This window comes from Gallinula chloropus (assembly GCF_964237585.1).
Source record: "Gallinula chloropus genome assembly, chromosome: 8".
In the NCBI taxonomy this organism is placed as follows: Eukaryota; Metazoa; Chordata; class Aves; order Gruiformes; family Rallidae; genus Gallinula; species Gallinula chloropus.
The window spans coordinates 21,486,650-21,511,404 of NC_140093.1; the positions used below are offsets into that span (position 1 = coordinate 21,486,650).

The 24,755-nt window shown below is 37.6% G+C and overlaps 1 protein-coding gene across 1 annotated transcript in view; it reads left to right on the forward strand.

Moving 5' to 3' along the window:
• The first annotated feature begins 454 nt into the window (after nucleotides 1-454).
• Nucleotides 455-24,755, forward strand: part of IFT80 (intraflagellar transport 80) — a 39,131-nt gene continuing 14,830 nt past the window's right edge. Inside the window, exons 1-8 of the mRNA XM_084267360.1 lie at nucleotides 455-492; nucleotides 2,778-2,846; nucleotides 9,282-9,391; nucleotides 9,879-9,968; nucleotides 11,270-11,407; nucleotides 20,290-20,469; nucleotides 22,858-22,976; nucleotides 24,104-24,178. Of these exons, the coding sequence (XP_084123486.1) occupies nucleotides 2,819-2,846; nucleotides 9,282-9,391; nucleotides 9,879-9,968; nucleotides 11,270-11,407; nucleotides 20,290-20,469; nucleotides 22,858-22,976; nucleotides 24,104-24,178 (740 nt within the window). The 5' untranslated portion in view covers nucleotides 455-492; nucleotides 2,778-2,818. The remainder of the gene's footprint in view (nucleotides 493-2,777; nucleotides 2,847-9,281; nucleotides 9,392-9,878; nucleotides 9,969-11,269; nucleotides 11,408-20,289; nucleotides 20,470-22,857; nucleotides 22,977-24,103; nucleotides 24,179-24,755) is intronic.

Here is a 24,755-nt window from a genome sequence, read left to right on the forward strand (position 1 = left end):
CAAGGGCTCTCCGGGGCTGCAGCATGAAGATCTCTGTTTGTTAGCTTTCAGACAACGAAATAACATCAGGCAGTTTGTTGTCCCCAGAGAAACATGCAAACTTTGGAGGGACATAAGAAAAAATGAATAGGCAAAACAAAGATTATACATACAAAAAAGAGGGAAATAATACAAGACTAGCTAGTTTACAAGTAGTTCTGCAAAAGCTCATTTGTTTGGGATAATTGTAGCTGTGAACAACATAAATTGCATGTTTTGCTCTTTGTTGTTGGTTACTTGTCTTGTTGTATGTGTGTGTTTTTACAGAAGAGAACACTGTTACAGTTGTAAATGCCAATTCATGAAATTAGAGTAACTATTTGTATTTCAACTTTTGTTTAGGGAAGTTCCACTTGATTTCAAAGTTAGGAAGAGTAGAGAAAAGTGTAGAGGCTCACTGTGGAGCTGTGCTCGCTGGAAGGTGGAATTATGAAGGAACAGCACTGGTTACAGGTAAGCATTCTTAAAGCCATCAAGTGTTTTGGCAACTAAAATAACAGGAGAGCTCTTTCAAAGTAAAGTCTTTTGGGTTTTTAATATACAAAATTACCAAGCTTGAAGAAATGTAAGGGAGCTAAAATATAATATTGAGCAAAATATCTCAAAGAGAGTGTTTCTAATAAAATGTGCAGAGTGTAAATACTTTGTTCTATGGGATAAATGCAGTAGGATGTTTGGGAAAAATGATGTAATCTTTGACCTGTTTAGATGGTGTAATCCTCAATGTCATCGTTTATATAGCAGTTACTTAGAATTTGAATGAATAAAACCGAATCTATTAAGTATTCACACACTGATCTGGCTTGAAATTCTCATGAGAAGAGGGGGGGGGGAAGTGGAAACACAAAATCAACCATATAAACAAAGTTAGCTGTAATAAGTTACGTAATTATGTCTTTGTTATAACTGGGGTTATTTTTGCCTTGTTTAACAGAAGTTAATTTTGTACTAGTTGATTAATACTGTTTTAGAATAATGTTTTCTATTTTAATTAATAGAAGATCTAATAAAAACATACATCCTTTTTAGTGATCCTGTTTATTAGATGCTCTATTTACTTGAAAGTAAATATTTTTAATATCAGAGTGCTTAGATGTTTTTGTGGATGTTCTGTACTTCATGAAGGAGAATCTTTGATTTATTATTTTTTCTTCTCAGTTACAAAAAAAAAGGTTGTTAAATTGGTAGATTTATATCCCTTCACATGATATTTGGGGTTTTTTAGCCAGCAAAGTTTACTGCGGCCTCATGAGCATCTTGAATGTTCCCATGCTTCTCTTTTCTTTATTCTTAGGAATGATGTAGATCCAGCTGCAGTCTGACTCTTCTCTGTTGAGGCTGGGAGAATGATCTCCCAGTGTCTGCATCTTACATGTCTTTTCATCCTAAATCTTTTGGTAATTAGTTGCTTTTGGCATTTTTGTCCAAAACTTCTATCCTGATTTTAAGGGGAAACTAATTAAATTTCCTGTGATAGACTTCTTTGTGGGATTTCTGGTGGTGTCAGAATTTTCTGCAGCCTCCTGTTGATCTAGCACAGCTGATTTCTCTGGACAAATTCCAACTCAGTCCAGAAGTACTGAAGATAATTTTGGATCTGCTTGTTTCCAGACTCTGACTCTAAAATGCTGCTTCAAGGAACTCTGTCTGGCATGTTCCTCTGAATTCCCAGAGGGATAGAAATATTGTTCTTTTTAAAGACAGATTTGCCTCAGGAACTTCTCCAAAGAAAAAGTCAAAATTTCATTCTCCCCCCCCTTTTTTATAAAAAAAGAGAACCTGACACTTGTGGGGAGTATGGGAATTCATCACCATATCCAGACAGCGTGCTCTGAGAAGATCAACTACTCTTGGAGCACAAATACACTTTGAGGAAGAGTGAATCATTGATGATACTGTATCAGTTGAAATATTCTTTATGGCTCTATTTTAACAGTGTCAAATGTCCACAAGGAAGACTTTTTTTTTTTATGTTTCACTTTTTAAACACTTAACAGCTACACTGGCCAGATACAAAACCCTGAAATCTGGTAAGTTACTTACTTTTGAATGGAAAAATGGCATTAAGTGTCCAAGTGCCCTTTTTTTTTCCATTAATTAAATCTGGGAGGCCTAAATGCAGGCCCAGAGCTGTACATTTTAAATATGATAGCACACCAGGAAGTCTGTGTTCTTAATGCACACATAACTCTGCTGTCTAGTGTGTAAGAACTTAACCTTTAATAAGTAAACTACATTTCTTGTTAACACGCAACTATGTTACCAAATTTAAGCCTTCCAAATGGAAGTGTATTTTCAGTTTCACCATTTATCAACCATGAAGCATCTAGTTTACTACATAAAATCTGCTCCTACTCTCTCTGGACTCCTCAGAGCCCCATTTAATCAGTCTCTGGGACATTGAATAGATCAAAAATACTAGCCAAGCTGAACAGAAAATACAGAACTTGGGATACTTAAACAGTGATGGTCTTTCTCTTCCCAGGAGCAGCTTCAGGTAAGAACAACAGAGGGCTTTTCAGGAGAGGAAGAGACTTGCTGATAATAGAACAGTCTTAAATATTTTTTTTCCTTAATATTTTATCTGTTTGCATGTTGGGAAGACTATGTAAACAATATTTACCTGTAAGATGATCTGGACTTATTTTAGCTCTAGTGTTTCCTAGATAAATACAAGTGTCACCTTTATTAAATTTATTATTGCATTCTAGTTGATGATTTCTGTGGTAACTTTACAGTTGGTGAAGATGGCCAAGTGAAAATCTGGTCTAAAAGTGGAATGCTGAGATCCACTCTGGCTCAGCAAGGTAAGCTGATTTTTCTTAAAGTGACGTTAGAATTTTTTTTAATGTGGTGTATTTTGAAATATATTTAAATAAAAGATGCTGAATCTGGTGGTGATGGTTTCTTTAAAGATAAATTTACCTAAAATTAAATGTAAATCATAGTTAAATACACCCGGAACTGAATTTTAATTACGATGATTAAAAAATTCATCAAATTAGAAGTATTGTTGCAACATTTTTGCACAACAGTTTCAGTTTCATCCTAAGGATTCTGGAGAGTCTAAAGAATTAATTAAAAAAAAGAAAATAGCCAGTTTTTAAGACCAAGCCTCAGACTCTTACAGTGAAACTGAAAAAAAAACCCTCTCAAGCATTGCAAGAATGCTTGAAAGATGCGAAATGTGTGTACGTTATTTCTCCTGAACTTTAAAACTCTTAACAGCCCTTGGTTCATCTATTTATTTAACCCAGTAACTGCTTTAATATATGCAAACAGTCGTACTGAAGTGAAATGATCCCTGTGCTTAAGTTCTTTGTTGAACTGGGGCCATGGAGACCTAACCTTGATCTTGGCTTTGTAACTACAGTTTTATGCATACCAGAGCATTCCATTTATTTTTAAGTCTATTTAAAATCACATTATTGTAAAACACAATGGTGTAAGCTGCAAGTATGTATTTATAAATCATGTTTGATATTTTAGAAGTGCTATTTTTTTAATAATGATTATTTCTAACATTTTTTGTGTTATTTCAGTGAAGATACTGAGCTAGATTTTGTTTTTCAGACTTCATACATGGGGATCATGTGACCTTTTGACATTTTTTAAGAAACCACATGCACCTGGGGTTGGGTTAAATGTCAGACCCTTATCTCTTTCTAAAACAAATTATCTAAATTCTTTCAACCTGTTGAAGGCATTTTAACCACAGGAGTGAATGTAAAGTGTATTTCAATTCTGTTGAGGAAGTTCATATTCACATGCAGTGTTTTTTTCATGCTTACAATGTAAAAAGATAAGCCAACTGAACTGTAATTTTTGGAAAAAAAAAAGAAGATGAAGCACTCACCCTTCACTATCTCTCAGTTGACCTGTTTTAAGCTCTTTTATGTTTAACTGCTTATCTGAGGTTCAGTGAAGCTTATGAAGTAAGAGACGTATTCTAGTTTGAGATATGCAAGCTGAATTTTTATTGATTCCTGAGGGTTTCTGTACAGTATAAATGTACTGCTGAGTCCCCATGGAATAAGTGTCATCTTGTATTTGTGTTTTAAGATAAGATCCTGTGAGGCTTTTATGAAAGAAAGTGAGAAACCCTTTAAACTTTAGTTTCCTAGGATCAGATTCCCACAAACCATTCTGTAAGCTACTGACATACCTGGGATCAGGATAGGATTCTACAAAAATTGTTGTGTTGTTTAAGAGAAGTTTATCATGTCTGAGGTAATATCTCACTTCCTTTCTCATCTTCCTGAGAACTAAAAGGATTCCCATTGCTAGCATTCCTTCTACTCATTCCACTCTTTGTATTAGAAATAAATTACCAGGCTCTTATCTTTGGATGATGGTCCACATGCCTATTCCATCTTTAGATTTTTATTCACTGCAAAAACATGAACATACATTTTTCCCTTTTTTAGCTTTTTCAGTACTTTTATGGAGTGCTCTGTCCTTCCATCGTGCTGATGCATAGAATGTTGTTAGCATGACCCCAGAGCTTCTGCTGCCATTACCCTTGAGCTATAGAGTGTTGCTCTTATGGCTGTGTTTTTCTTTGAGCCTGATCTCACTTCTTCATCCACAGATTATCTTAATATTTTATCTTTCATTCCTCACTGAAAGTTTTTTTCAAAAAAATGCTGTTTGCAGTCCTATGGGCTTCCCAGTGACATGGTTGATATGTTTTGATAAGGTCATTTTTTTTTCATGGATCTCTTTGATATGTTGTTAACACACATCATTATGATCCTTAAAGCAGGATTTCTCTGAGATGATTGTGATGTTGTGCTCCAAGTGTCTCTTCTGGACAGAGCCACAGAACTGTATAAGAGCAGGATGTATCCAGTATTGAAGGTCTACATGTGGAAGAAAAGATGGCTCTGCCAGTGCAGCTTTGAAGTCTGTAAGTGCCAGTGTTGCCACCTGCACAGAGTCCTCTGCAGACCAAACATCTGGTTAGCAGGACCAGCACTGAGTCCACAGTTGTGTAGCCTCGCTGGAAATGTCTGTCTAAAATTGCTGCTACTGAGGTTCACGAAACGCTGGCTCTGTAACCCTCAAAGTCCTCTACAGAGTATTGCTCAACCTGAAAACTAAGGAGAATGCAGGTGTGCCTTCCTCACTATGATCAAGATTATTACTTTACGTTGGCCCCCCCAGCGAAGCTGACAGCTTTGCTGATAACTTACTCTTACTCCAAGATCTGAATATCTTCTGGGTAGGCAAGCAAACCTCGTGGATCCACCCTAATTATTCCATTGCAACAGCACCTGCTTCCATCCTGTAATTATTTTGGTGTCCCTACCTCCAGTCAAGATGGGTAATTATTTATGGAAAAGTCATATTTTAAATGCACAGGATGACTTTATCTTTTGTTCCTCAAAAGCTTACTTTCACAGAATCACTAGGTTGGAAAAGACCTTTGAGATCATAGAATCCAACCGTACCCATCCTGTACTAAACCATATCCCTGAGCACCTCACCTGACCATCTTTTCAATACATCCAGGGTTGGTGACTCAGCCCCTTCCCTGGGCAGCCTGTTCCAGTACCTGATAACTCTTTCAGCGAAGAACTTTTCCCTAATGTCTGATCTGACCCTGCCCTGGCACAGCTTGAGCCCATTCCCCCTTGTCCTGTCACCTGTGGTTTGGGCTAAGAGATCAATCCCCACCTCTCTACACCCTCCTGTCAGGTAGTTGTAGGTGCTGATAAGGTCTCCCCTCAGCCTCTTCTTCTCCAGGCTGAACACCCCCAGCTCCCTCAGCTGCTTCTCATAGGATTTGCGCTCCAGCTCCTTCCCCAGACTGGTTGCCTATTATTTAAGAGTATTTGATGAAGGACATCACCATAACCTTTATGAAAATGCACATACATTGTGCAGACTAAGCCATTGCTCTGCATGTGCTTTTTGATTCTTGGTGAAGCAATGACTTTCCATTTTAAAATAGCATGCTTACTTAAATGTAATTATCCACAGACTGTTGGTTCCGTGCCACATGTTCTACCAGTTCATCTCAGATGGATTTCAATCTTAAAGTGATTTCTGTCACCTTTCTTCCAAATTGAATTTGTCATCTAGTAAAACTTCAGACCATATCTTTCTTGAGTACTTAGCTTTTGGCCCTGCTGACTTTCTGATGGGCTTCCAGTGACTAGTACGCTGGGTAAACACCAAGGAGTAGTAGGAGTAGTTGGTGTATAGGTTACCTCATTGCTTAATGGAAGCAAAGTCACAATAGTGGCAATGTAAACAGTTTAATTACAACATGTTTATTGTGAAGTGGAACTTCCTTTTAGGAGACAACTGTATTCCAAATGCTGCTCCTGTTTTTTGGTGCCAACACAGAGAGACATAAAATTGTCTCAATTGATGTTTCTACTCTGGTGAAAGTGAAGTCTCACACAGACATAGTGCTGTAGCTCCTGGAGTATCTGCTGTATGTATTGGCCAGGGGAATGATTCATTGGGGATTAACATCTGCTAGTAGCCCCAGAGAAGCCCACCCTGTGTGCTTAGGGCTGATGTTCCTCCTTCTGATTTCTCAGGCCACCTTTGCTGATTTCTCAGAGAGTATTTTATGCTGAAGCTGTTTATCACCAATGCAATTCACTGCAGCTTGTCTGTTCTGCTGAATTTTTCTTTCCACGTCAGTGAAATGTGTTGGCAGTCTTTTCCCAACCAAGTTCTTGTTAAGTGCAGAAGGAAATGAGTTAACTTAGCTCCTGCTGTTAAGCCCTGGAAATTGTGGTTAAGTAGTCAGCCATCATAAAAAAGTTAAACATTTGGTTTAAATATAAAAGTCTTCTGATTGTTAAATCAGCATTAGAGCAGGACAAAAATGAGTTTATTTAGAATTTCTGTACAGCTGGTGACAGAATTTATGTCATTTTCAACATAAATTGCTGCCAGTAGGAAAAATAGCTGGTGCCAGATTTACTGAATATATGTTGCCTGTTTCTATGAGTTGTCTCCTACAATGGCTGATGAGTTAAAAATAAATTAAAAAATTACATCATTCTCTCTTTCTAAGTAACATAAAATAAACACCTTCCTTAAAGAACAAAGATTAAGTACAAAAATGTTCAGGAGCAATGGCACCAGGTCTCAGTTTGGAGTTTGAATATTTGGAAGCTCAAATCCAGTTCTGAGTTGACGTGGCTGTAAGAAACTAAGGATTTTAATGTTCAGAGAGAAAATTTGAAGGCTGAAGTAGTAAGATACTAGATGATGTGAGGACAGTTGATACAGCAGCTCAATCACTAAAGTTACGTAACTGTCATAAAAATGACCATGTAAATAGATACTCCTGAGTCCTTTTATGAAATAAAACTTAATAAGCCAAAAGTGTGCATGAAAATTTTGCCCTGTAAGAGGATTTCTTAAGCCTTGTGGGGTTTTTTATTCCAGTAAATGATAGATATACCCCAAAATAGTTTATTTTCTCTTTTTTAAGTAGCTTGATCGAATTTTTATCAGTTGAAACATGCATGGCTCCATAAAAAGTGCATATCTCAGAATTTAGGAGAATTTTTTTCCGTTTTCCATTTCTAAAATGATGAAATTGTCAAATCCCAACGTTGAGGTTGTAGCAGTTATTCTTTCTGGAGTTTCTTTCTTCTCAAATAGAACTTTTGGGGATGCGATTCAGTTGTATTAAAGCACATCTGCCATTTGGGGTTCGTTGGGCTGTTCCACCTAACCTCCAACACCATTCCAGGAAATGGATTTTGTTCAGGTCCTGTGATACACCTGGAAACCCCACACAGGTGCTTTAAAGGACCCTAGTTGCATCTTATCACTTAAGTGCTTGTGTTTAGACAGTTAAATCACTTCTTGAAAGGCCTCACTTGTGCCAGTGGCGATATGAAGTTCAGCAGATGCCGAACATTCTGATTTCCAAAGATGTGGAAGCAAGTTTTACAGAAAGCAGAGAGCATGGTCTGATGGGGACTTGCTATATATTTGCAGGATTATATGCACTGTTTCCATGTCTTGTAATACTGAGACTACACTGAAACTTGCTGCCCATTGCTACAGGACATTTGCTGTGCAAAAAAGAAATGCTTAGACATGCTCTTTACTTAATTTGCTTAGTTTTATTTGCAAAGAATCTAGTAGCACAGTACTTTGATTCTTCTTTAGGGGAGACTAATCCTGTCAAGTACTATGGAAAATATTTGCATAGTTGGCAAGTGTAGATTTCCATGTAATTTTTTATTAAAAAGTTAATTGAAAACTGCAATGTAACATGTTTGTAAAACAGAAGAGACAACTTTATTCTAGATCTTCTAGGTCTTCAGTTATTTGGGGAAAAGTCTGTGGAGACTGTGGGCCACTCTTTCTGGTTGTGTTGTTTTTCATTTGTTTTATAACCTGCTTGTGCAGGGGACACTTGGGGTTTTTATATGAGCAGCAAAACAAAAACATAGGTTTTGTCAGAGGCTTAATGATGGAGCTTAAACATCTTACACAGAATAATTTAGGTGTAATACAAAGCTTTTTCCACCCACATTTGTCTTCAGTCTCACCATCACAGGTGAAAAGAGCTTTTATCTGCTGTGTGTTGATAAGAATTGGGATGGCTGTTGTCATGTTGATTATCTCTTAAGTGACAGTTGTGAATAAAATTGCATCAGCAAATAAAGATTTAAGTGTGAAAAGCAGCGATTACTGTTCCTTTTCTGAAGTTGTGTGTTATGAAAAGTTTTACAAATCATTAGCATGGTAGGTGGCAGGAGATAATGAGGTTTGAGAGGTGCAATATGAAAGCCACAGTATGAAGGTGATTGGTAGTGGTGTGATGAGCATCTACCTGACCTGCCAGGCTTACTTTGATACAACCATATGTTGGTTTTCAATTAATCATATTGTAGTTACTCTGGCAAGCGGGTTTGCCGGGACCACACTCTATGTATTTTTATTTCATTGAGGAGTGTTGGAAGGGAACAGAGCATGAACTAACGCCCTCAAAGCTGTCTTTTTGTGTTGTGTCCATCTCTTCCTGCTGCTCCCATGGCTGGCTGAAACGTGAAGTGAAACAGTGAACACAGCCCTGAGTGCAGTCAGACAGGTGGAGAGGACACATGGCTGCCCCTAGTTTGCTTTCTCCTATTCCTGAATTTTTGATGTATGATTTTAAGGAATGACTTTGAAGTGGATCTAGCAGTTTCTGCATTATTTTATCAGATAAGTTATAAATGTGGGGTTTTTTTCTTCTTTCTTTCTGTTTACAGGAACACCAGTGTACTCAGTAGCCTGGGGACCTGATTCTGAAAAAGTTCTCTATACTTCAGGGAAGCATCTGATTATTAAACCTCTTCAGCCAAATGCTAAAGTTTTGCAGGTATCATTAACACATTAAGGTTGTCTTACACTTCCATGTGAAAACTTTTCAGTTATCTGAAGTTTTGTCAGACAAAATGTTTATATTAAAACTTTCTCTAACCTAAAAATATTTCACAATTTCTGCTGCAAGTATTGTTTGGGAATGTGGCTAAGCCTTTCCCTTTTTGTAAATAAAGAAAAAGCTAGAAGATGCAGAAGCCTTGAAGTCTTTCCCTTTCCATTTGTTTCAAAAAGGCAGAAAGATACAGAAGCAATCATTTAGAACATGCTTCTAGTGGAGATCATTACACTTTCATTCTGCCTTAGTTAGGGGGGATTTAATTTATTTTTCTCTAGAAGAGATAATATCTTTGCATTTGTACTGTTGGAAAACCTCATCTGCATTGGAGTGACTGAATATAATAAACATGAAGAATGATAAATATTAAAACCAGAAGTTGTCAGGCTTGTTGCATCTATGTTTAATTTTTTTTTTTCCATTTCAGTGGAAAGCCCATGATGGACTTATTTTAAAAACTGATTGGAACTCAGTAAATGATCTTATTCTTTCTGCAGGTGAAGACTGTAAATATAAGGTGTGTACTGGTTAACTTTTAGGGGAAATTAAATAACAAAAAAAAAATCAGGCAGTCTGACATTTTCTAATTTTAATATTATTAGAAGCTCAAATTTAAATGAGAAGCCTTTCAGTTTTCAGGAAAAACCTTGTTGCCCTAAGTTTTATGTTTTGTAAATGCATCTCACTCTGTTTAGTAGCATAAAATGATAAATGTTTTATTATTATATTTTAAATAAGGCAGAATAAAATCAAGTGCAAGTGAAACAAACTCTGAAAAGAAAATATGTAGAAATACAGAAATGTTTACTTGGAATAGTATGAGCTCTAGCATATACTGAAAAAGGTAATGACATAAAATTAGAGAAGCTGCAGCTTCTTTTTTCTTTTACAGGAGCCATTATTGAATCCTTTAGGAAATCTTTTGGTTGGAATATTCTGTATTGAAAAAAAGCACATACTGTGTTTCTTCCCTTAAGTAGGACCTTATTTTTAATTGTATCATATGTTGGCACTGCCATTTTCTAAGTGCATAATGGCTGTGATAAACACATACACAATTAGGAAATAAAATAAATTATCAAAGTGTTAAAATCAAATTACTTCACTCTCTGAATTGGCTTCCTGCTATTCTATGGGCTTCAATCAGTAAGAAAAAAACCTTTGGATATTTGCAGATGTGTCTCACGTTGTTCAGGAGGGTGCAGAGAGGTGGGCGATGGTCTCTTCATCCAGGGGACAGGAGATGGGACAAGGGGCAATGCGCTCAAGCTGCCCCAGGGCAGGGTCAGAGCAGATGGGAGGGAAAAGTTCTTCCCTGGCAGAGTTGTGGGGCTGTGGCACAGGCTGCCCAGGGAAGGGGCTGAGTCCCCTTCCCTGTTTAAAAAAAGGGTAGATGAAGTGCTCAGGGATATGAGTTAGCATAGGACAGGAATGGTTGGATTCAGTGGTCTTAAAGGTCTTTTCCAACCTTGGGATTCTGATTCTGGAAATAAGCACAAACAGAATAAACCTTGTGGTTAATTATAGACAGTGATTTGCAGGAAACAAAACTTATTAGTCCAAAATGTTTTATACAGAATAATGCAATATTTACCATAGCAGAAAAGCGAAGTCTGTTTCATTAAACAAACCAGTACTAATTAGGAACAACCTGTAATGAAAAGTGACCTTTAATATATGTGATCTTAGTAGTTGTACAAAAAGGCACTGAAAGAACCTGGTATCTTTCTGTGACCAGGAGGGAAATGCTAGCTCCAGAATAAGTAAAGGTATGCCCGAACTATGTCCATATAGATGTGTATTGAATCTGTTTTAAAGGTCTGGGACAGTTATGGACGTCTGCTGTACAGCTCCCAGCCCCACGAGTATCCTATAACCTCTCTTGCCTGGGCTGTGGATGGAGAATTATTTGCTGTGGGGTCTTTTCATACTTTGCGTCTGTGCGATAAAACTGGGGTAAGTAACAGCTCTGAGAAATAGCAGGTGAGGAATTGTACAAATGTATTGCTGATACAGTAAATATTCCTGAGGATATATAGTTACAGGTGGGTATTTTTATTAACAAAAACTAGTCATGATGTCCAGCACCTTTGTACTGGGTGCATCTGGCCAAGCTGTCGCCTTCTTGATCTGTTTAGCTGCACCTCAAAATACATTTTGGGTTGGGTAATATTTTGGCTTCCAGGACATGAAATTTTTCTGTGCGTTTTTTTAATTACAAGCATCTCTTGTAATGCAGTCATAAAATGCAGACCCCTAAAAAGCAAGAGGTGTGTAGCAATAACCTATCTTTAAAAATGAGGTAGAAGAACAATACCCAATGCTTTTATTAGTTAGCTTTTTTCCTTAGGAAGTACCAAGTTGACAAGCATGTTTATATTAGTATATAAACAAGCCAATTCTGATTAGGAACACTCTTTAATGAACAGTGACCTATAATATATGTGATCTTAGTAGTTACACATTAATTACATCTTCATTGCATAACATATATTGATTAATCATGCTAGGCATTAGGATTTTCTTCTCAAAACAGCACTTTAAACTGTGCCACATTTTTCCACAACCACTTTCCATCTCCTTTCTGAGTACTGGGATCACTAAGTTATATCAGCAAGTGGTAAACTGAAATAAATACACTCTTGTGTGGGTGAAGCCAACAATTTAAATTGCATTTTGCACTCTATGTAGGCTGATGGTTAAATGTGCCAAAGACTGGTGCAGCAGGAAAGGAAGAAAAAGACTCGATTTCTTTGTCTGCTGCATGTCTGCAGTTTTGTAGCACGCAGCTTTTGTTGCTGATCCCCAGGGCCTTACTCATATTTTTTTTTTGCTAGTTATTATGTAATATAATTTACTATGAGTATGGTTCCAACTCCTGCAAGCTGAAAACTAGTAATTTTTTAATCAGTGTTTAATATTAAACAGGCTTGTGGTCTTTCTTTGAAAATTTAATGCAGATAGGTTTATTTTTTTCATAAAATTAAGGGTTCTTTTACCTGGTTTATTACTCCACTCTTAAAGAAACAAAGACGTGTACAGTAGCTAGTGCCAGATGCTTTTGTCTCTTTAGCAGCTAGAAATGATAATTTATTATCTTCAAAAGTAATGATTTTTCATGAAAGTTTCTTTCCTGACATTAAATCTAAGTAGTTACTAAAGAACTACCTTTGCCAGTATTGAGGGGAAAGGAAGAATGATTCACATACCACCAGAGTGATGGAGTTTGAAGAGAACCAGACCTGGCTTTTACTGGTCAACATAGACATTTTTATTATGTCTGATGTAATGGAGCTGTATTGGCAAATTGCTCCTCAGGGAGCCATCAGGCGATATATATATCATTAACTCTTCTCTAGCATGTGTGTTCAGTTTGGGGATGTAATTCAATTAAATTCTGTTAGTCTATGTTCTTTTCTCCTGTTCTTTTCTTTCTACCTGGATACTTTTTGTTCCAGCAGCTTCACGTTAAAAAAAGAAAACTGCAAATAGAAAAGTAACTTTTAGATGTTAGTAACTTGTATTTTATATTTAAATCATTTTAACTCTGATAGCATTATGTATCTAAAAGAAATTAGTGTGGATACCCTACAGAATACTAAGCAATATATATTAAATGTTGGAATTTGTTGTCTGCTTTAGTGTCTGTGATCATTAGTCCCACAGAATGTGTTAAGATTAATCTTAAAGTGTATATATATATGTTAAAATGTAAAGGTGGCTGTATTGATGGATAGACTTTAGCCTTCCTGGTGTTCACAGCTTTTCAGAGTCTAATCACTTGGAGGGCAGTGCTTAAAAAGTTCATTTATGTAAGCTATTTCCTGTGCCTCTGCATGCTTCCCTTGACATTAATGATCAGGTCAAAATATTTACACAGTAAGAGATGGTAAGAATGACTGAAATTCACTGATTTCCTCCTTCCCCACTCCACTCCCACATAAGCATCTTAGATAATGGACCATACCCATCTGCTCCAAAGGCAGGTTGCTTTCCCAGTGCCTTGGACAGTGTAGATGGATAACTTTAAAGTGAAGGAGTTTTGTCAAATTAATCCTTTCAAAATTGCCAACAAAAATTAGCAAAGATAGACAGCAAATGTATATTTCAATAACACTGAATGTATTTATGCATTTATTTTGGGGAGGCCTTTTAGATTTTCTCCCACTAATGATTTATTTACCTTTAATGGGGGTTGATCAGTTTGATTTAACTTTTGGTTGTTATTTTCCGAATTAATTCTGTTCATCTGGTGATGTTTATTTACAGTCTGTTTTCATAAACAAAATTATATTTCTTTGATTGCTACATCTTGCTCTCTGATTTACTTTCATCCTGATTTCATCACTATACTTAGCAAATACTTTGTAATGAAAGGAATTATCTGCATGAATCTGTGAGTTGATCTTTTAAAATGACTGGACATTCTAGAAAGTCTCTCTTTTATTACAGAACAAATTGCAGCTACTTCAGCTTGCATATTTGAATGATTCTGTTACATGTCTGTTTGTATTTTGTGTCTTGCTCCATGGACTGTCTAATTTTGCTATAAATTCTATTAAATTTTTTAGAAAATTTAGGGAAATTTAGATAATATTGCCTAATATCTATAGGAAGTTAAGGAAAACATTCTACAAGTGCAATGACTACTCCTCACCTACCACCCCACTTAACACAAATGTAAAGATGGTGCTATGGCTAAAAAATACTGAGCTCTGAGTAGTCTGGTTTTATTGGCTTTTTCTCAAAAGGATGGAGATTTGATCTCAATGCAAGTTGATTACATTAATTTGATGTCCAGGTTGGTCAAATGTTGAATAGTTGGCAGGTTTTGTTCTTTTTTTCCTTACTTTTAAAAAAAAACCCTATTGATAAATGAGGAAAAAAGCATCTTAAGAATTTTACCCCTGCAATGTAACAAGTATCTAGAGAGAAGCTTTGAAAATAATTTAAAGGTGTAGCAATAAAGCCACGATTCAGGACAGTAAATTGTGTGACTTTTGTAAAATTAACATTAGATATTACACAAATATAGGAGAGAGCAAGATTTGAAATGAATGTACATGGTGCTTATGTTTTCATATTATTCTGTCAGTGCTGAATTGTCCTAAGCTAGAGCGCTATGAAAACCCAAGCAAGTCTGGTTTCTATAGAGTTACAATGAGCTTTGATCCCATCACATTTAGTTTTAGTCTTGTTTTGCAGAGATATGCATTTGGCAGTGTAACAAAAATAAGGGTTATTTTTCTGTGCTGTCTCTATTTCATCTCCCTTTATTAACAGTCATGATCCTGAATTCTTTGTAGCTCAATAAAAGAAAAAATATTACAGATAGGTTTCCCATGGAGTTAGGTTGTTGACCAGTTCTTTCCAAGTTGGCATATTTTAATTTATTAGAATTGGCTAATGTAACTCCTGGAAGAAAATGAAAACATATGGATCATCTATGGAAGTAATAATCTATTTAAAGAACTACATCAATGCTTCATTTTGTAAGGCTAAGAATTTATATGGGATGGTTTGTCATCCTATTTTTAGTTCTTATGTCTAATAATTATGAGAATGTGTTTGGATTTCAGGAGGTTTTTAGATATCTTCTCTTTGGCTTTGTTCTTCTACTACACAGCTTAATAGCTCGCCTGGAAGTCATGGCTTTGTTCTTGATAATTCACACTAATTACTGGGGTCAAGTTTAAGGCAGCAACAGGCTTCCCTCATAGTTCTGTACTTCAGAGTCAAGGTTGTTTCTCCTCTTTAGGTAAATTTCCCTGTATTCACAGGTAGCACTGAATTTCCTTACCTCCAGTTGCAAGTTGTCCCTGGTTTGTAGTATCTTTTGTGGATTCCTGTGTGGTAGGAATTGAAAGCCTAATAAGTCTTAATGTTGTAACTGGACCCAATGATCTCTTAAGGTCCCTTACAATCCCTACAATTCTGTGACTTTATACTCAGTAAAATATCTAGGGGGGGTTGTGGTATATATAGACTTATATATTTCCCATGAGCTTCTTCCATATATGTGTGCATATTCAGACATACCTAATACACCTACATATGGATTTGCTTTGGATAATTGATTTTTGTAATCTTGCAAGATCCAATTTCCCTTCCATTACACAGTTAATTGAAATTAATAGTAATTTTCTGTTAAGAAGCTACATATTTGCTGCTAGTCCAGCCTGCGCTCTCAGTCCTGGGATGGATTGTGGAGGAGATTGCCTGTTTTCATATCATAAACAAAGACAAAATTAATGGCCAAAGACTTTAATAAAAGTCAGTGGATTAGGCACACTGTGTAGATTCTGACATCTGGGGAGGTTCAGCTTATGTCAGCACTCCCTGCTCAAAACTCCATACACTGCCTACAGCGCCGAAACAGCGACCAGCCAGGAACTAGCAAGTTTCCTTTACACAGCTGACATCAGTTTTACTCTTAAAATTTAAGAAAATAGTTTCTTCACTATGTTTTTTCAAAACATTGATGCTGTGGTATTATGTGGATAAGCATCCTTAATTCATTGCATTCCATCCAGAAATAATAACTAACAAGATCCTTCGTATTGAGTCTCGGAGCATCAATATTCTACATGTCAAAGCCTGTCCTTGTTCCTGGGATGCAGAGTTCTCTGAATCTGCTCATTGAAATAATTTCACCAACATCTCAAGAGCCTGCTTGGTTTCCATTTATGGAAGTCAGACAGTATTCAGTAACTGCAATACGTCATCTTTTTTACTACATTGTGCAATCAGAAAAGGGAAGCTTAAGTTATTGCCTTTATTTATTTAATATAATGAAAGTTTTATAACTACTGGGTTTGTTCTTGAGAGACTTTCTTGAATTAAATGAAAAATTAATTATGACACAGGAAAAGTGTAAGCCGTACAGGAATACCAAAGTATAATTTTGCAGCTGGGACCAGAGCAGTGTTCATGAAGTCCTTCAGATAGTCATATCCAGCCCCTTTTTTTTCAACTCAGTGTGTCCAGGAAATACATAGCAGCTATTTCCTTTTATAAAAAATATTCCTATCTTACAAATGGAGAGCTAAATGATTTTTGTTATAACATTTTCTGTACATGATAAATGTAGCAGACATAGCAGACATCTGCAGGGAGTATGAATCATAGGAGTGGTCTAAATTATCCTGAATGCTTTCAAAAATAACTGGAAAGTAAAACTTTGTAATTGCTGCTTTTTGCTTTTTTTTTGTTGTTGTTGTTGTTTTTCAAATAGGTTGTAATCTAGAAATATTTTACTGAGTATTTCACATACCTGGAAAAAAAAGGGGCTTCTGGTTTAAAAGAAGAAAAAGGAGGTTTGGAAATATATCCCCTCTGAGCTGCAGTGTATCTGTTGTGCATAAAAAAGTAGCACTAAAACCACATTCTTCAAGCCTCTTAAGCTGGTTCTTAATTGATGGCTTGATGCCCCTTTATTATTCCTTCTGATTGATGGGTAGGTTCTTGATCTAAGGGAAACGACCTTAGAACAGGCTTTTCTGTTTGGGAGGATCCTGATACTCAGTTTTGAAATAGTACTTCTTCAAACTGTTCTCAGATTACAGCTGGCCAGCTGTGAAAAATATGTCTGAGATGTAGGACATGCAGAGCATTTCTGAGTGATCTGTCCTTCAACATCAAGTGCTGACTCATTTGACGTATAAGGATGTCAGACACCGTTAAATATCATGCTCCTAGTTACTGTGGAGTGTTTCATACAGAATTCATTCTGTTGAGACAGAAGAGCAGGTTTTGGACTGTTCCCCAAGAGTTCCCAACTGCAGATATCATAGAATCATAAGGTTGGAAAAGACCTTTAAGATCATCAAGTCCAACCATTCCAGTCCTGTGCTAAACCATGTCCCTGAGCACCTCATGTACCCTGTTTTTAAACACATCCAGGGATGGTGACTCAGCCCCCTCCCTGGGCAGCCTGTGCCACAGCCCCACAACTCTGCCAGGGAAGAACTTTTCCCTCACATCTGAGCTGACCCTGCCCTGGCACAGCTTGAGCCCATTTCCCCTTGTCCCATCTCCTGTCCCCTGGCTGAAGAGACCATCACCCACCTCTCTGCACCCTCCTGTCAGGGCAGTGGAGGTGGGGAGAAGGTCTCCCCTCAGCCTCCTCTTCTCCAGGCTGAACACCCCCAGCTCCCTCAGCTGCTCCTCAGAGGATTTTCCCTCCAGCCCCTTCCCCAGCCTGGTTGCCCTTCTCTGGACTCGCTCCAGGCCCTCGATGTCCTTATGGTGAGGAGCCCAGAACTGGACCCAGCACTCGAAGTGCGGCCTCACCAGTGCCCAGTACAGGGACACAATTACCTAATACATAGGCAGTGAACGGCATGTCTGCAAGCCAAGAGGCCTGTGAGCTGAAGCCTTAAAACTGAGCTCTTGACTTTGGAAACTCAGGCAGTGCTGACATTGTTTTTAACTCACCCTCCTGCACATAAGCAGTAACAGAGCCTTAACTCAGTAGGTCATCTTACACAATATTCTGCAAATCGTTAGCACAACGGGGAGGTTGAATTTCATCCCCTTCTGTTTCCTTGCTGTTGAACGTTACAGTCTGATACCATTATTTTTGTGATTTCATTTCATATAAATCATGTGAAGGACACAGTATTTCTTGGGTTTTAGGTGTACCACAAAAGAAATCAGAATATGAAATGTGTTAGAGTCATTAAGTATTTTCTTCCAGATGTCTTCCCTTTGATATAATATGTATCCAAAAGTGATGAGAATCACTCGTCTACATTTACATTTAATCCCATGGGTTTTTTGCTGATTTGATTCTTAAGATTTCAGATATATTTGAATACTCTGGTAGTTCTTCAACTGCTAAATGTTTGGGTTTTTTTTTAATATTCTATTATATAAGGAGGCTACAGTTGAGGTTTGCCTCTCATTTTAAAACCTGGTTTAACGTCTTCCTAAAAGTCTCTTAAAAAGGTGATTTCATTTTTTATCATCTGCTTTCAGGGAAATACAGGTTTGCAGATTTGAAATGATTTGTAAAAACTGTATTTCTCAGATGAAAGGCAGAGAAAACAAGGGTCTTGACCTGAAAATGTGAATGTGTTAACAAGGATCCAGATAAACTGTCAAGGAGTCTGGTACATAACACTGAGGGAATTTGAGAATCAGGTTTTTGTTGGAGAAAATTTACCTATTGAAAAGCAACAAAAATAGGTTTAGAACTAAAAGTAAGCTGCTCATAACCACATCAATGCTGTGTGTCAGAAAGAGAAAAAGCACATGCCAGTTTTAATATCTTTTCCCTTTTTTTGTGCTTGGGGGACTTCTGATTTTATTTTTGCAATTTTAACAGAGAATGAAAATAGAGAATGAAAGGGGGGAAGGTGTGGTGTGTGTGTTCAAAGGACAAGAATTGCCGTGCTGTTTCATTAAAGCAGATGCTCTGCCACTGCACCACAACAGGCATCAGTGCTTTTGGCTTTTTGTCTTTTTAAATTGTTTTGTGGGGGTTTTGGGGTGGGTTTTTGGTTTTGGTTTTTTTTATTAAAAGCCTCTTTTAGCAGCCAGCCCACAGTTCCCAACCAGCTGTGTGATCTCTGGTGTTGTCTGTTTGAGGCTGGCTAGCGCTTGGGCAGAGCAGCATGTCTCCTGGTCCCCAATACCTGCTGCGCTGCAGCTTCCAGACTGCTGCTTTCACTGCTGCCTGCTAGCCCAGTGATTTGGGGCCTCCATTTAAAAACAAACTGACCAAACTGAGAGCTATATGTTTTACTGATGTAAACCAGCAGTAGGAAGGTGAAGGAAAACAGCCACAATACCACGGAAATGCATTCTGTAGGTCCAAGTGAGCCTTTCCACCTTGCAGGAAAGCGTGTGGTGATGCTGCTTTCCTTTCCATCTAAATCTCCAGCTCCATAGGAAAGCAGATACACTCCTAATTTTCATAATGAGATTCTGAAATAGAGTTATTTAACCTGTGCTCCCTCACCCCCCAATATTAAGCTGTGGTACTCCTCTGAAGCACCTCTTAACTAATCTAAAACGAACACAACACACAGAGCTATTGTTTCTGGTTCCCTCAGAAGCTAGGCCAGATGTCACTGCTTTGGTTGCAGTCATGTTTCAATTTTTGTGTTGTTAGAGCAACTGGAAATTTTAAATTTGATTTAATTAGCAACTGGAAATTTTTAATACATCCTTCCCCTGTACAGAAACAACAGCGACTAGAGAAAAAGGTAAGTGAGGTGTACCTAGCTTCTGTTTTAGGTTAAGAGAACAGTGTACTGGCAGTGTTTTCAATACACTGATGTTGGAAGCGCAAAGAGAAATGGCACAAGAGCTTTGCAGATCTACTGGGATAGGAGTGCCTTGCTTATACACACTGGTTTTGCCCAGGCCTTGCTATTTCTGTATTCAGGAGCTGCTATGAGCTTGGCATAAACCGAATGCATCACACTTAAGACCATAGTCCATTGCACCCATGTAACCAGTATAATTGTTTCTAAGTACATTCACTTAATTTTTATGTAGTGCTTGTCTGGATTTGTGAATGACTCAGTACACTTTAAATGTATTGTGGCTAGATAACTAGTGTACTTCAGGCCTCATGACATGGCAGGGGAGGGGGGAGGGGTGTTCTGCCATACCTGATGGTTTTCCTTTTTGTATCCATGTCTTTCTAGAGCCTGTCAGAAAACATCTAATCTCTCTGGTTTTGCTTATAAAAGCTATAATAAAAAGTTAGTTCTTTGATGTTTCTCAAAAAAAATCTAACCCTGCAAATCTCCTTATTACAGTAAATCATTTCCAAAAAGTAAATCAAAAATAATTAAGAATTCTTTTCTTTTCTTTTTTTCTGCAAGTGGTCTTATGCCTTAGAGAAGCCAAACACTGGCAGCATATTTAACATTGCTTGGTCCATTGATGGCACTCAGCTAGCTGGAGCATGTGGAAATGGCCATGTCATTTTTGCCCATGTTGTGGAACAGCGCTGGGAGTGGAAGAACTTTGAAATAACGTTAATTAAGAGAAGAACCATGGAGGTAATCTTCACCTTTCAGAGCTGTGCATTCTGACTGCTAGCTTTCTAAGGCTTTTTTAATAGAAAACTGGGTATTTTTAATCCTTGACAAACCATTCTCCTTTTTTTTCCTTCTGTGTATATATGACTGAAAATGTTTAAGATTATCAAATAGCCAGAGCTAGCAAGTGGTGTAAATAATTACCAGTTTTACAGAAGACCAGATCTATGTAAACTAAACCATACCACCAGATGGACCAGAATTACATAATTCAGAAGTGCTTTACCCTCCAGAAAAATACAAACCTCATTTGAAGAGTATGTGAAATTAGCTGTGGGAGGCCACTTACAAGAGAGAGATAATTTCAAGTGTAATAAAAATGTTTACGCAGAAAACAATGCAAATACATTGGCCAAAACCAAAGCATCATAATAAACAGTATTACAGTAACTGTCAGCAAAGGCAGAGCTGCATAATGAAGTGTAGATACTGTAGAGGAGCTTTATTTTATCTGCTTTCAGGAGTTGTTGGAGGGATTGATGCACTTTGTAATTCCTAATGCGTTATTAAGGTTCGCTGTATCCCTGCTGTTAACGAAGCTGTGATGAATGTCGCTATCTTAGGGCATTTCCAGATTAATGTGGCTGCTGACTGTAACTGCAAAGAGTTGCAATGTGCTTTTCTGCCCCACGTGCTGTATTACAGCTTAAGTTCAGCTCTCCCAATGCTGCAGAAATTTGGTGTGTATCATATAACATGTATCAGGGACCTGCGTGGTGCTTCCAGCTGAGAACTGAGCCGTAGACATTGACCTCAGTGGGAGCTGCCAAATCTCAGCACGGCGGGAAATGAAACAGGCCCCTGCGTGTGGTTTCTGGAGCTTAAGTTTAGGATCCTTCTTTTGAAAACTCTTGGCCCGAATCCACGTTTAAGTTACCAAATATCTGGGAATTAATACAAAAATATGAATCTTTACCTTCTAATTTGTCCTCTGTGTTCCCAGACACTGACTCACAATGTTCACTCTCTGAAACGCTGGGATAATATAAGATTTCCATTCCTACAAGTTTTCCAAATTACACATTTGGAATTGGACACCAGGCCAGTATTTTCAATATCGAAGTCAAATTCCTAAATTCCTAATTAGGGCCTTAAATGTTTTTTTGGTCTTGATTCCTTTGATGTTGACTCTGTAATTGGGAAAAATTGTAACAACAGAAACGCTGTATTAGAATTTGGGCCGGTGGGTGGGATAACATGAGTCAGTGTCTGGGAACACAGAAGACAAATTAGCAGGTAAAAATGTGTATTTCTCCTTTCATTCCCAGACATCGACTCGTAGCAGATGGGCTCTGTGAACCATCTCTGGGGTGTTTGGGTATGCAAACAACTGAAGAAGCATAGCTAACACTGATTCAGGATTAATTTTTATTTTATTATTTTATAGTGATGCTATTTTATTCCTGTATGTTCATGTAGGAAAAATACTGCCTACCAAAAAGATCTAGATGCATTCTTTTTTGCTGAGTACTCCAATAGCTAAGCTAATTATGGACATGTCACAGTGGTAGGCATAGCAATTAATATGCCTTTTTAAATGGTTTCTAGGCTTTCATAATAATTGAGTTCAGTCTTTGTTTTGCAATTGGTTGCATAATGGAGAGAATCAAAGAGAAGTTACCACCCTCGGGATGGTGACATCTTCAAAAACAAACACATGCACACAACAAAGCCAAATAAAACCAAACGCTGCTTCCCCCATCATCATCAGATACCTCCTTAGATTTTAGCTGGTTAAAATCTTTCAGTTTTGACTACAGGCAAACTGATTTTTTTGAAACACTGTCAGACATGGCAAAGGTACAATCTGCTTGCTGAGGCCATATCCCAACTTTCTCTGTGGTAGCATTAAAATACACACTAGAGCAATTCAATGCCTAGAAGACATGTCTTTATCCAAATCTTGGATGTTGCTGAATTCTTCTGGTGGAAACACGGTGGGACTACTGAAGTATGACATGTCAAATGTTTCAGCACTCAGCAACTGAACGCTGAGTATGAAGTGGGAACTTTCAGACTTCTTTGACCTCAGATGGTTTTCTCAACAGAACATATAATACTGCGCTGACAACTTCTGTGTTCCAAGTATGCATTAATTACTTCTTTCTTTTAAGGAACTCCATCCAGCTCCTCAGTAATTATTCATTGCTTACTCAGAGTTTATAGAACCTTTGAGTTTAAGTTTTCCCCAGTGCTGTGAAAGTGCCCGTTTCCACATGGCCATGTTCTTCTACTCATGGCATGATAGTATCAGCATGTGCTTGTAATAAGACAGACTATAATGCTTCACTAGCTAGTTTTCATTTCGGTTATTGTTGTTTTATTCAACCAAAACTCTCTTTTGACCAGGTGCACAACGTAATCAATGATGCAGTGGATTTGTTGGAATTCCGTGACAGGGTCATTAAAGCCTCTTTGAACTACGGGCACTTGGTGGTTTCAACTTCTCTTCAGTGTTACGTGTTTTCGTAAGTGGTACAAATTCATGAAGCTTTCTCAGGTTTATCTAACAAGACAGTAGCAGAAACTTTATTTGAAGTAATTTTGTGTATTTTTTAAGCTAATTGAAGTATTCTGTGGAACCTAGCATCACCTACAACAACGTACTGGACTATAGTTGACCTCCTCCTGTCATCCTTTCTTTCAGCTTCTTGCTGGTGCCATGACTCCCTGTTCATTTTACTACACAAATTCTTTCTTTCCACCTAGAGGCAGCAGGAATGGTGCTGGGTGTGTGTTTGTCCCAGTTATGTGTTTCCATCTAGGAACTCCCTTTTTTTGGATACTGCTTCTGGCTTGCCATTATTTTGGAACAGAATAGGAATGATTCGGTCCTGCATCATGTTTTCAGAACATGATATTCTGGTTTATATTCTGAAATGTAAAGTTTACTCCTAAAGGTGCTTATCTGTTCAGTGTGATGGTTAATGCTGAACAATAGTGCAGCCTGTGATAGGGCACACAAGAGGGGGACTCTGTCCTACCTCCATATCACTGTAACAGAGTGGAACCACAGTTCAGAAATATTTGACGTGTGTTTCATATTAATATTACTTTACAGTTTACTCACACTCCTAAGTCAGCTGCTGCTAGTGTTGAAGGGAGGCAAAAATGAAGGCAGAAGTGTTACTGGATCATACTGCATGGTTCACAGAGTCACAGAGCACTAGGAGTTGGAAGGGACCTTGAAAGCTGATTTAGTCCAACCCCCCTGCTAGAGCAGGATCACCCAGACTAAATCACACAGAAACACACCCAGGTGGGATTTGAATGTCTCCAGAGGAGACTCCACAACCTCTCTGGGCAGCCTGTCCCAGTACTCTTGTCACCCTCACAGTGACAAAGTTCCTCCTTACATTCAGATGGAACTCTACTCCAGCTGCTCCCGCTGCCCCCTGTCCTCTCACTGGCCAACTCTGGTTATCACTGTTATTTGGCTTCATAAATCCTATTTTCTCTTAGAAAACCTTCGTTTTTAGGAATGGTAGATGACAAAAACATGTGTGCTCTACTTAGTGAATTCAACTCTGTATTTGCAGTGAGCTGTGATGATTAATGGTTTTAACAAATGCTGAATTATTTATTTTCTTCTCAGCACAAAGAACTGGAATACACCACTGATCTTTGACCTGAAGGAAGGAACAGTTAGTTTGATTCTGCAAGCAGAAAGGTAGCTACTTTCTTGTAGTGCTCATTGTTAGATGTGAACGTGCATTTCCTAAAACCTTTGTTACAGAACATAAGCACATATTAAAATACTAGAAATCAGCATAAGGTGTACAGTGTTGTTTAGTAGCATGTAAAGGTTTAGCTGGTGTAGGTCTGTGGTGGTGGTAGCGAATCTTTTAATACATTATGTATGTTTATACCCTTATTTATGGCATTATACTAACATCTGGGGGTTTTGATGGTTTATATTGCTTTTTTGAACCAGAATAAACTTACTTAAATTAGGTTTTGGCCTCCAATTTTGTTAAAAATATTGCCAGGTATGGCAAATAAAAAGGAATAGTTTCATTTTTCCTACATGCTTCTAGTTGCAAGAAATTACTGATTTTTTTCTCTGTTAAAAAAAAAAATAGTATCTGTTTCCTGAAAATCATTTGTCAAAAGAGATCTGTACATGAGCTTTTGCAGAAAGAGAGTTTTGCAAAGGACTTTTATAAGAACAGAAGTCAAAAATCTTGAGTTTTGATTATAGTCTTAATTCTCATGGACAAATATTATTGGACAAATACTTTGGCACA